At 44.7% G+C, this 13,202-nt stretch overlaps 2 protein-coding genes across 2 annotated transcripts; both read right to left on the bottom strand.

Annotated features, from left to right (window-relative positions):
• Positions 1-7,178: 7,178 nt before the first annotated feature.
• On the bottom strand, positions 7,179-8,247 carry LOC6548822 (lambda-crystallin). Its single transcript, XM_001975571.3, has 2 exons — positions 7,832-8,247; positions 7,179-7,770 (listed from the first exon to the last, which is right to left on the bottom strand). The coding sequence occupies exons 1-2, from the start codon at positions 8,240-8,242 to the stop codon at positions 7,234-7,236; spliced, it is 948 nt and encodes a 315-aa protein (XP_001975607.1). The 5' UTR covers positions 8,243-8,247; the 3' UTR covers positions 7,179-7,233.
• Positions 8,248-8,564: 317 nt separating this feature from the next.
• On the bottom strand, positions 8,565-12,145 carry LOC6548823. The gene is made up of 4 exons (XM_026980190.1): positions 12,076-12,145; positions 9,041-9,196; positions 8,810-8,983; positions 8,565-8,750 (listed from the first exon to the last, which is right to left on the bottom strand). Exons 2-4 carry the CDS (start codon positions 9,194-9,196, stop codon positions 8,565-8,567), a joined length of 516 nt encoding a protein of 171 aa, XP_026835991.1. The 5' UTR covers positions 12,076-12,145.
• Between the last annotated feature and the right edge of the window lie 1,057 nt (positions 12,146-13,202).

Genomic DNA, 13,202 nt, shown 5'->3' with positions numbered 1-13,202 from the left:
AAAACCACCAGTGAAATTCGTTAAAGGGGAGTGGCGCCTCTTGAGTTGAGTAGCTATCGATTTTGTGGCTCCTTATGCTCCCGAAAATAAAACAGGACTAGTAAAGGATGAAACAGACAGAAAAAAAGTTCAAAATTACAACGCATAGTTGCGGTCAATTGTTAGTGCAAAATACCCCAAACAATTAGAAACCACAATTGCTGTTCTGGCCAAGGGAGAACTTTTCATTTTTCCCGGCAGGAGTGCAGGCTGCAGTTTTCTCTGCCACTTTTCCCCTCCATTCCCCTTACCTCCTTCCCCCTGTCCCCCTCCGGAGTTTTCCAGCTGCAAATGCATTCTGAGGTTAATGCTCGCAGCCAAACGAAGGGCGAACATCGAGGCACCCACAGTTCTGCCCGCTTCAGTCCTTCGGTTCGGTTTATAAACTTGCCCGGCCACTGCTGTCCTGCCAGTACATTTGGCAAATTTTCTTTCTCCTCGAAGCTCAACTTTCCTGCAGCTGCAGTTTTCCAACCCAAGCCCAGCCGCCCACTCGGCTATCCCTATGTGAAGTGAGGCGGGCATAATGCGATTTTAATACAGATTTCGCCCAGCTCCCCAGTGGTTCTGAAGACTGAAGTCTGTCATGTTGCATGACACTCCCCATAGAGAATCGTGTATGTAATTTATAAGCTCTTAACTGTTTATTTGCTGGCCAAAACCCCGACCGAGCAACGTGCTCCATACATTTGGGTCGCACTCAATCGGTTGATACCTACGTATCCGGCCGAGAACTTAAGCCGCTTACCGCTTTTGCTCATTTTGCGAAAGTTTGCCCTGACTTTTGTGCAATTGAATAATTAGTTGGCAGATTTGAAAATTAAATGAGTTTCGGGATTGGCACGAACCTATGTAATATTCGAGCCACCGAAACGGGCATTTGGCCAGTTAATTAGCTTTATTTGGGTAATTAACCGATGTAAATGTGTGTTATGTTGGATCTGATTATGAAAACTATTAGGGCAACATTAAATATGCTTTTGGCTTAAGCAATTTTGAAGCAGTGCTACAAAGTATATCAAGTGTATCAAACATAGATACTTAGATATATTATAGACCTCCCACGTAATCAAGAGTTTGTGCCTGCAAAGGCGCATTTCTAATCCTAATCCATTAAACCTCGCGTAACAAAAGCCTTTTCCCACGCAAATCCCATACTAGTTGCTCCACTTTTTGATGTTTTTGCCAAACGGGGGGTTGTGGGGCTTTTCACCTTCAACTCGTTCGCTTTTGTTTTCAAGTGTGTCGGCGGCTGAGCACTTAGTACACCCAAAGCACCCAGGCCGAACTCAAACGCCAACGGTTTTTCGACGGTGCATTCGTGGGTGGCTCATGCTTTTACAATCCTATTAAAGTATCAGACAATCTAATCAACGGCAGGCGGCAGCTCCGAAACCGCGCGTCCTGCACACGCGCTAAACGTTGCCAAAAAGCGACGACCGCAGACAGGACGAAAGCTCAGCTCAACTCGGCTGGATGGGTGGCCAAGTGGGCAGTGGGTAGTGGGTGCAGTGGGTGTGGTGGGTGGCAGATCAGCAATTGCTGACGCCATGGCTGCTCGTTGACAGCCCCACCACATCGCCAATCCCCAAGCATTCGGTCTACAACTAAACACGCAGATAGACAAGCAGATAGCAACAACAGCCATCACAAGAATGCCAACAATGGCACCAAACAACAATCGCATTACAAGGCAAAATGTCCAGTAAAACAGGCGGAGGCAGAGTCGACTATTTGATGGCTTTTGGGGGCCGGCTGCCAAGGGTGGCTCTAGTGAAGATGGATCCCACTTTCTCGGCAGCGCAGGTGTCGTGAGTGAGTCACGAGCAGAGTTTGGGCGGAGCTGTCACGAGACTCACGCGGGTGGTGCCTCGCAATATCATCGTCAATCTGATCAATATTCTATCTACCTATCTATTCTACTATCCAGCCTAGCCAACTATGAAATCCATTTGTTCAAACGGAGGCGTATGCATTCGGTTTCAGCTATTTTTGACAACATAACTGCACATAATCCTATGCCTAAGTAGAATTTGGTTATGTAGATAGACCTGATAGTATTGCCCATGCTTGAGGGCTCACGCACCCATCTCCGCTGGTAACTTTTGCCATCGGAGTCGCATTGTTGGCTCGGTCTGCGTCAGTTTAATTTGAATACACTTAAGTGTGTTGCGGTGTGCCTGGGAGCCGTTACGAGAATTTCCAATTGAAAATCACTTCAAGTTTAATTTGATTGCCGCTCCGGCAGCTGAGAGAAGTGGTTAGCCATCCCGGTCTCCGATTCTCGGAAGCCACCTCCGAGTGCCCACCGAGTCGGCACTGCCATTCGATTTGCGTAGATTGTCTCTCGATTTTAATCACATTTCGTCCCGACATTAATATTGATGAAAACTTGTTGTGTTCTGCATAATTTCCGAGGCATCAGTGAAAACAGCAACATGTTTTCGGGTGAGTACCCGGACTCCCGTATCCGCATTTTCGGTCGGTAAGTTTCGGTCGGTGAAGTTTCATTACTTGATTATTTCTGCGTGGGGGAGAAATAAAAGGAGCTGAAAAAATGCACGGAGAACGAAATTAAATCTCCAGGAGGCAAAGTCAACGAAAAAGGCCAAATGGAATGCGCCACGCAGACGAAACGAAACGAGTCGAGTCAAGTCGAGTCGAGTCGAGGGCTGAGAATGTAATGCAATCAAGAAGCCAGCAAGCGGAGAGCCCCAAAAATCAGTTCGCAAAGAATGCGGAATACCCTCTACCACTCAGCTCACCTTACAGCCCGACCCACAGCCGCTTAAATTGAATTTTTCAGACTTTGGTTCTGGCTCTAACAAAGGCTTAACACTTTATTAACTTAATGCCCCCATCCATCTTCGGCGGTGGATGACCCCTGACAAGGTGGGGAGGGTACCTACGTGCCCGGTCATAATCATCTTTCCGCCACAACGATGATGAACCCATTATGCCGCCCACAGTACACATTCCAGGTGAGGGTAAAAAGGAGCAACAAAAATTGGATTTTCATTATTTACAGCATATTACACACACATCCTTGTGGTCCTCGAGTCCTCGGGTCCTGCCGGCCCGGCCATCGTGTATCGATAGGCATATGTGCCTATATATGCATCAAGTGGATGGGCTAGCTTTCATTCGCCTGCAACGCGGCGTATACGTAACGACAAATAAAAAAAGGGGCCAGGACGAGTGTGAGATAGACAGACAGGCTGACAGGATGGAGCCTTTGGGCTAGGAAATTAATTAAATTAAGTCAACGAAAAGTGAAACGCCAGACGCACATAGTCGGTGGGCCCCCACACACTTATGCACTTCCTGTTATCCTGCGAGCAGGAAGCCCTTGCCCGCAGGACACAGTCTTTGACATTCATCGCTCCTCCCCCTCATCGCTCCTCGTGGCTCCTCATCACTTTCAGTTGCGATGCTGCCGCCATCCGCGATAAGCTCGCTTCGTTATAATCCTAATTAAATATTTAGGTTTACTCTATGGCTGTATTTACTTAGCTCCCCCTTTGGTGTCCTGTTTTCTGTTTTGGCCCTGCTTGCTCGCCTTTATCTGATAAGCCCTTCGCTGGATGGGCAAGGGTTAATTGCATTAGAGTTATGACAATTGCCAGCAAATTTGAGTTGGCAAAAAAATAGCGAAAAGCAAATACGAAATGTGATTGCGAAAACAAACTCAAATACAGAACGAGACTAATTAGATAAGACTTGCCACATTGAGAAGCGCAGGGAGCGGTGCACTTGGGTACAGTTGTGCTTGGCGGACTAAAAAGGAATTCTGTACTGTACTTTTTTCGACCATAAAAAGTATTCAGCCAGGATCAAATACTCAGCTAATATGGGATGGTCCTAGAAGCCCCGCAATGCTATCAGTTTCAACAATTTTCCCTCTAGCCAAATATCCTCCCACCATTTTCTTGACCGTCTGACGTTTGCCGGCGCAGTTGAGACAGGGCGCAATTTGTTTTAATCAACAACGTCGAAAAAGGGGCACGTAGATCTCCATTCTGTGAGAAATTAAATAAACTTTGTGTTGGCCAAACAATTTGCCCATCGTCCGCCTCCAAAGCGTCTGCGGTTTTGACCGCCGTTCCAGACACAAAAAAGCGAGGGGCTACAAAAACGCTGACGGGCATCCAGGACGAAGGTTCCTTCGCCAAGGGCTCGGACGTGACTTTTGGGCAAGGATAAGGGCGTGCAGCATGCACGCCTTTAAAGCGATTTAATAATGCACCAAGCTCGGGCCAAGGACATTCATTTTCTTGAGCACACAAATTTGTCATAATGAAGTCGAATTCTTGGCCACCACACTTGGAGTCCTAAAGTAATAAGCAATACGTTCGGCAGATGAATGAAAATTCCAAACGCAGAACATAAATTATTTCAAAGGCTCTGATTTATTGGCTGACCACAACAAATGCCACAAGCAACCCAAGAAAGATATTGTAAACGGAAGATGTTGGCAGACTTCTTGGGAGATTTTAGACAACTGCGAAAGGAACGGCAGCTTCATGACGTCCTTTAATCTTATATGGGCTTGACATTAATTATATAGATATATATTTTTTCATTCGGGTGAGAGCAATATTATTTCGCTGTTCCTTGAGCTATCGCGGCATTTATTGTGTGTCCATTGTGGGCTATCAATAAAGCAAATTGAATTTGCTGCGGTGCAAAAAGTGCCACTGAGGTCGATCAAGATAAATGTCGGCCGGAGAGCGATGCCAAGAAAATGGGAAATTGCCTCGAAGACAGTTGAAGCTTGGGGCAATTGTTTGCCGTAGTTTGCCATTGCTTGCGAATGTTTGTTTGTGATTTTTGGGGCGTACAGAAATGCAAGAACACACATTGTTTTGTCTTTTGGCTCCAACAATGACAAATGAAAGAGGTTAGCCGTTGATTTGGGGATACAGTATTCTCTTAGTTCTCACCCGCTTCGCAGGCTTTGACATCTTCATTCCCCTCACAACCTGCTTATTTATTTATCATCCTCACATACTTTGAATGTAATGAATCAAATCGAAGCGAATCGAATGGGATCGACTCGTTTCGGTTTGAATCAACTTTGTGCGCTGCGAGGCGTAAATGTTTTATGGAATGATTTATTATTCGAGGCCCTATCTGTCCGCTGGTTGCGGGGGCGTGGCCCAGCACCCATCACCCAGCCCCCAGCCCCCAGCCCCCAGCCCCTAGGCCATAAAACATGACCCCTTATTTGTTGCTACTTCTGCTGGTCCTATTTGGCCCGAAGGTCCGAGGGAACACGTCAAATCGATTGTTAACAACTGAGCTAACAAGAACAAATGTCGTTGGGATTGAAAAATTGTTATCTCTTTGTCTACGTGGTGTTTTCCTCTTCTTTTTTTCTTTTGCGTGGTTTGCTTGTAAGGTGAGGAAAAGCGGTGGCATCGTGGATATAATTAATGATGCTGCGGCGACAAAGAAATCCGAGTTTTTCTTTGTTATCCGGAATTTAATTAGTGGTCGAGCAAATCCCTTTGAACTTAGCGGTGCCGGAACCTGATTAATACAAATTCAAATGCTTTTCTAGTCTCCCTCGGTGGTTTTGCCTGCCAATGTTTCCCCATCTCAAGCTCTCTTGAAATTAATTACTTTGATTGCGCCGGCTTTAATTACATGCATCCATCTACCTCTCTCGCTCTCTTTATTTCTCGTCCGCATCGAAAACATACACACAAATGAAATTGGGCATAAAACAATGCACTTCCGCTTTACCCCGACACATGGCTTCCTTCCGTTTCCGCTTTAGCGCCATTTTGCCCCTCCACAGGGTTCAATAAACACCAGGTCCTAACGTCTGGTTCGAGCCAGAAAAAAGAAAAAGAGTAGTACGCCAAAGTAAAGCAAAGAGGGCATTGAAATTGTTGCCTGCTTTATGTTGTCATTCCATTAATTATCGTTCGTTATTTTAACTTTTAGCAGCACCCCCACAATGCCATTGTGCACAGTCTGCACTTTGCAAATACTCGTACATACCACTACCTCATAACGTTGGCCAACTCTTTTTGCCTTTTGTCATCTTTTTTCCGATTGCAATTTTTTGTCAACGCCTTTTGTTTGCACATTAAATGGCATTGGCTAGCCAGCGCCATGTGCAATTGTCCTGGCACCCTGCCCTCCTCCGCTCCATAAAATTCCGATGGCCGATGGTCTGGGTAATGAATTACTAGCCACATGCTTTTTGTCCACCGCCCGCTGTCTCGCAACAATGACATTGCAGTTTTTAGCCGCCGCCAACAATTTCAGGGGCGCAGACGATTCAGGATCCTCCACGGGATCCTGCCCCCAAAACGGAGCACCCATAGGCCCCACTGCGCCCGTCTGTCTGAAAATTATGCGACTTTAATTGTTATATGGCCATGGCCACTCACTTAAATAGTCGGCATTGAAATACGGCCCAGACGCTCTTAATTTTAATTAAGATGGTTTCCAGGCAGTTAAGTGCCATCCGATAAAGTGTTTTTAAAAATGCGTAAATTTATAAATACCTTACCAAATAAAATCTTTTAAAAATTAAACCCGTTTACTCTTCGAGTAACGGGTATATTGATTATGCTGCATAATGTGAATGAGCACTGATTGGCTTTACTCACATGAAGTTCTATCACCAAACTATTATTATTAAGTGTTAAATTAAAGAAGACCTACGAGAACTTTTCGAATTTTGCAAACAAGAAATGTACTAAAATGAAAATCTTATCGGCTCTTCTTAATCTTTTAGTAGTATTTGCACTTAGACAAAAGACCTCCAAATCCCCGTATTTAAAGCAATTGCAAAAGTGCTGCCAACAACAAATCCGGCGCTCAAATAAAGATTTTTCACTTAAGCAGCTCTCAGTTGGAGGAAAATTCTCCAGCGCCCGAATGAAAAATGAGTTAGGGCCGCCAGCATTCATCAGGCCAAGTGCCGAAATGGGGAAAATTGTAATGGGAAAACTAAGAAAGGCGTCGAGGGCCAGAATGCCGAAGCGGAAATGTGACACGTCGTACTTGAATGCTTCGCCGGGAAAAGCGTTTCCGGTTGCCGCAAAAATTAATTTCATTAATGCACGAAACTGGAGCTGGAGAAGAAGCCAAGGCGGAGCAGGGCAGTCGGCACAGGGCCATTAAGTTGCTTTGCAGTTTATTCAGGGAACATCACAAAACCCAGCAATTAATATCCTATTCAAACTGCCTCTTCAGTTTGGCCAGCTGGATGAGGAATTCATCACGAATGGCCCGCCTCTCGTCGAGTTTTTCCAGCGACACCATCTGCTCGCATTGCCGTGCAATCTCCGCCAGCGTTTCCCGGTCCTCCTGGGTATTCGGGGTCTCACCATAGGTGGCACTCACGGCGGAGATTTCACCGCCAAAACGCTGAAAGTAGTCTGCCACACCGCCCGGAGCATTCAGATGCGCCGTCTCCAGGGATCCGAGCAGGGCATATCGCAATCCCAATCCCTGGCTGAGGACTCGATCCACGTCGGCCACGCTGAGGATGCCGGAGCCCACCAGGCGCCACACCTCATTCAGGATGGCATACTGAATGCGGTTGGTGGCGAAGCCCTGAATCTCTCTCTTCAGGGTCACCGGACGTTGGCCCAAGCTGAGCATTAGGTCACGGGTTCGCTCCACCGCACCCGAGGATGTCCAGGGAGCTGGGACGATCTCCACCAGGGGTATAAAGTACGGCGGATTCAGTGGATGAGCCACTAGCATCTGTTTAGGAATAAAGCATTTGACTAACCGTATTCCAGGGTATGCATTTTTCTTGACCCACCTGTTGCCTCTTTTGCAGACCCTCGCTGTACAGCGAAGGCATGAAGGTGCTCGTGGAACTGGCCACCACTGTCTGCTGCTCGAGCAGCTCATCCAACTGGGAGTAAAGACTTTGCTTCAGCGGCAGCACTTCGGGAACACACTCCTGTATGTGCAACGCATCCCTGGTGAGTTCCTCCAGTCGAGTGGTGACCCCGATCAGGGAAAACTGCTCCGAGGCCCGTATATTGCCGCGCAACGCGCCGCGCTCCTCCAGACGGTGCAGATCCTTGTCCAGCTCCTGCAGGGCAGTGGCCAACTGGCTCTCCAGGATGTCATACAGCTGGACACGATAGCCAGCTGCCGCGAAGAGCATCGTCCACGCCCTGCCGATCAATCCACTGCCCACGATCCCAATCTTTTGGCTGCTCATTTCGCACTGTCATCAGGCAGCGTTCTAAGTGTACGAGTAAGTGCTCCGGATCCGAACGGAACTGCAGATTTATCGCCATCGGTTCAAGTTCAGTCCACAATCACATCACTCATGCGCCATTGTGCCCCACTATTGATAATAAATTGTTGATTTATGAACGTACACTGCGAAAAGGGCCGTTAACCCTTTCACATCAGAACTTTTCGATATACCAAAACCTAAACATAAATTTTATATTATTATTTAAAAAAAAACACGATGGGTGCTGCCTCAATCTGTCAGTGCTAAGATAATTAAACATTTTTTTTATTAAGCTTCCATTTTAAGACGCTGTTTTTGTTTTGTTCTTTATGGACTCCATGACTTGAATAAAAAACTTCGCAGTGCCCAGGTAAGCGTTGTTAGTTGAATTGGAATCAAAGAATGTAAAACGGAATTGAAAGTAGTCCTCTGGAAAAGGTGGAAGTATTTCAGATCCCAGAATTCCATCTCGTGCGGTTAGGTGACCCTGAAGTTACAATTATTGATAAGTATTGCTCATGCTTAAAACCTGGGCATCAAAAATACCGAGAATGGACAAGAGTGGTTGACGTTGGAATAACGTTTCAGCAACTTCCAAAGCATTAGGGCATAGGGATAGTAGGTCCTTTTTTTGACCACCTCGCAGATTCCGAACGTTACGTCGATTAGAAATGGCTGGAACTGATTGCTGTAATCTTTCTTAAAGACCTGAAGGCGCGTCTGCAAGCCAAGGCTTAAATATCGGGCTGTATCTTGCTGTATCCCGTAGCATCTTACCACTGGGCGTATTATAGGCACAACCAAATCGCAGTCCATGTTGACCACCGCCACATTCCAATTGATTGCCTTTAGGCGACATGAAACGTTTTTAATCCGCACCGGATTTTCGCTGCACTCGATCTTTTTCACCTTGTATACCATCTGAGCCTCCATCTAAAATGAAATAAATAAAGCGATGTGTGAACCCAAAACTTAGAACGGCAACTGACCACTGGCCACATGAGGCAACTGCCAAGGAGCACCAGTAACGTGAAGTTCATTGTTCAATGAATACTGAATTTACAACACTCGAATTCGTCAGAATAAATATAATTTAATAAATCTGTATATAATCTGTTTATAATTGTTGTATGGAATGATGTAATCACTGAAACTATATCTTGTATAAAATCCTAAAGTATGGTTGTTCAATACTAAGCAAAATGGGTGTCCCGACTTACAGATACCTCTTACTCTTTTAGCCGGCTTTAAATAGACTTTTTCCTGCCGAAAGAATGTAAATGTATTTTGTCTAAATATTTGAAAATTTGTATAACCACGTTTATTTGAATTATTTTATAATTGGGTTTATAAGAACGTATATTTCAATTTATTAAAATCTGGTTTATACCCACGCATTGTCTATTTATATTTTAATCATATGATATGAATGGCAATGAATGGAAATGAATTGCCTTAAAGCTTCCATTTCCCTGTTAATTTAGTAGGTACGGTAACGTTTTCATATTAAAGCAACAGATAATTAGTAGCTGTAGTTTCTTTAGTCCTTACCCTGGAGCGCTCTTATGCCAGCTTCAAATTCAGATTGTACAAAGGAAAACCCTTTGAAGTCTCGACAAATTTAATAATTAATTTCGGCTCACATTTGTTGTTTCAGTCCAAGTGCGCTGTCCACCTGCCACCCCGCCACCCTGCCATTTACAGTCTCATTAAACTTAATTGCTTATCAACTTTGAAGGCCCCGTGAAATTCACGGCTGCCCATTAATTGATAATCCCATATTTTGTGATTTATTAAAGCTTAAGCTTTCCCTTTCAGCGATAAGGAGGGGCATGTAGAGGGTATACGAGTGCACTGGGAGGTGGGAGCGGGACATGCCGCCCAGCTGACAAAAGCCTGCATGTAATACTTTTATGCATATTTCGCGCATATTTTTCTGACATTGTAAGTGGCTGAGGCTGCCAGCAATAAATTATTGAATAAGCACTGCGAACAACAACGGCAGCGCAGCCAAAGAAGCCGGAAGAGACAGCAGCCCAGTCGGTGGAATGGAGTTCTGGGACGAAGTCTCGTTTTCATATGTAAACCACATTAATCATACGCCCCGTTTGCGTTTTCATTTACGCCACTGACATGCGAGTGGGGAAAAAAAGGAATGCGAACGAATGAATAACAACAGCAATAACAGCAGCCGTAGATTTGGATTCTGAATCAGAATCGGAATCGGAATCGGAACCGGAAGAGCGGTAGGGAGTTGAGGATCTATATCCCCAGACGAAACTGTTAGGCAGCCGGGTTAAATCAGCCATGAAATGCCATCTACACTATGGCAAGCCATAAAAATAATTCAACAAAGGGCCAGCCAGAAATATTTATACACATTCAGAGACTCGCATTTCACTTCATTGCATTTAAATGCTTGTTAATAAAAATGGAAAACGGAAATCAATGCCAGATGCAAAAGGAGAGCTGTTGAAAGCGTTTACGTTTACGTTTACGTTTCGTTCACATTTACGCTTACAATTGCTGGTTTCCCCTTCGCTTTTGGCCAAGTACGCAATGGAGAGGAAGGAAAAACGTAAAAAATTAATCTGAATTTCGATACGCCAATTAAACGGCATATTTTATTTATTTGCCATTTATTGATATTTATTTTGAAGTTTAAAAGGGAAATCGGACGGCCTTCGAAGCCTTACTTTTTGCTATTCCCAGCTCTCATTTGCATATAGTGATTGTAATAAAATTGTGCCACTTGCAGGTGCTCCACATTCGAAACTAATTAAATTAGAAATGCCCAGGCCACCTTAAAGCCAAAGGATCCTCCATCCGGCTGCATCCACCGACGCCAATCAAATGCGGTCAACTGTCACAGAAGCAGAAATCAAAATCACCAACAAAAAAGTTAAAACAGCTTCAGCATTGGCAGCCGTAAACAAAAAAGGCAACCTCAAAATCAATTAATTTTATTGGCCATCTTCCCTCGCCCAGGAAATCCATCCGTGTGCGGAAAACAGAAATGTCATTGTGGTGAAAAACTATTTCCCAAACAGAGTGCAGTCCTCCGTTCATTTCGACCTTTTTCGCCCTGTCACTTTCGGTGAGGGTATCTCTATCGGTTTAGCATCTCCAACGGCCTTGTATAAATCAAATCGGGTTAAAGTGATTATTTCAATAACGCTAGTGCACATCTGAATGTCAAACGAAAGGGAGGCGTTTATAAATTCGATTTACAAAGTGTGGAATTTGTATTCCAAATTTATCTGACTCAAATTGGATTTGTATCTATTTATAATATGTTGTGAACTATCCATATAGCAAATAAAGATGTATGTTTCCCACACCCTTTATGATTTCATTTATCTTTCAATTTCTCAGGGGCATACTTTGATGAAAGGGTATTGCGAACTCGGGGAGCGAAGACAACGCCACTTGCTCCTATTTTTTATATCCGTTGTCATTGGGCAGCATCTAAATCTGAGTCTATCTCGTCTGTGACATTGACAAAAGTGCAAAGGATTAAAAGTTGTACACGGAGCGGAACAAAAGCCATTGAGAGCTAACCACATAGATACACACGTACGTACACCCTGCCGGATTTTATACACTTTTTTTACAGCCTCACTGAGGAATTGAAGTCACGTAGTTTGTGTGCAAATTTTTTGCCGCTGCGTTCACAGGGGGAAATTGTTCGTGTCCGTGTTCCATGTCCGTGGTCCATGCGCAGAGGTCCTTTTTTGATTTGGTTATGTTGCTAAATTTAATTCTTGCTTAGCCGCCGCACTCTCTGATTAAATTTTGCCCCCGACACTTACGTGATTTCAATGCGTAATTTATGCCAATAAGCCGTAGTCCAGGCCATATGGACTGGCCAGCCCGAATCCCGGAGTCTGACAAACTTTTAATTAGTTTAGTGTCACTGCAAAAGGCCTAGTTCCCTTTGAGTGGTCGGTAGGGTATTTGTTTTGAGGAGGTGCCAAGTGGCAAACACACTCGGGTATTCAGAGATTTGAGACCCCGAGATTTAGTACAGATCCTGCAGATAACCGCGCTCACGTGTTAATGTCTGTTTGCTCGCCTCGAATCGCCTCGAATCGCCTGAATGCCATGTGTGTCGTGGGCTTTCCTCTGGCTTAGATTGTAATCGGGATCCGTTGCCTTGGCCACACTTGTCACCCGGCCAACGAGATTCGTTCTCTCTCCTCACCCCTTGTAGCCGAACCGCCCCCGAGTGTCCACCCCCCATTTTGCCATCCAATTAACTTGATGTCGTCGCAGTTCGTCCGTTCCGAGGTGAAAAGTTGCAGCCAAATCAAATGTGCCGAAGCGGGGAAAGTCGCGTGATTGTCAACAAAGGGAAATCTCTGTCAGTGTAGGTCCTGGCAAAAAAGCGGTCAAAGTTTGTCTTTGAATACTCTTAGCAGGACACGGAATGGGGAAAGTGAGCGCTCAAGTCCTGCGAGTGGAATCTTCAAAAGGATTCCCCTTTCAGAGAGTTATATTACGTGAGTAACCCAGATTCCCACTGGTCTTTTCAGTTAGGTTAAAGAAACGGAAGGAAATTTATATTATATAGATTGCATGAACTGACTTTAAGAATACTATACTAGTTATACTACAAAAGGTGCATTTCGTAGACTATATGAGATGTTTTTACGTTGAAACAAGATAATATAAGGCTCGTTTAATAGAACCAAAAACTAATCAATCTCATGAGAAGTCTACCCAACCGTCTATTAATGCTCAAACGCTCTTGCAAGCTAATAGGGCATACGATTTTCAATATCTTCCGGAAATAAATGCTTCTCCCTCATTTCTTTTGGCTTTGTTTGTCCTTCTGGCTCTTTGGCGTTCGTTTGCTGGCGTTCAGCCCAATTTAATAGTTTTTCGATTTGTTGAAAAGCGAATGCCAAAGCACAGAAAATAAATTGTCACAGAAATG

The sequence above is a fragment of the Drosophila erecta genome, unplaced genomic scaffold (genome assembly GCF_003286155.1).
Source record: "Drosophila erecta strain 14021-0224.00,06,07 unplaced genomic scaffold, DereRS2 tig00000092-arrow-pilon, whole genome shotgun sequence".
In the NCBI taxonomy this organism is placed as follows: Eukaryota; Metazoa; Arthropoda; class Insecta; order Diptera; family Drosophilidae; genus Drosophila; species Drosophila erecta.
The sequence above is the reverse complement of the archived record's forward strand: the minus strand, read 5'-3'. Positions and strand labels throughout refer to the sequence as shown.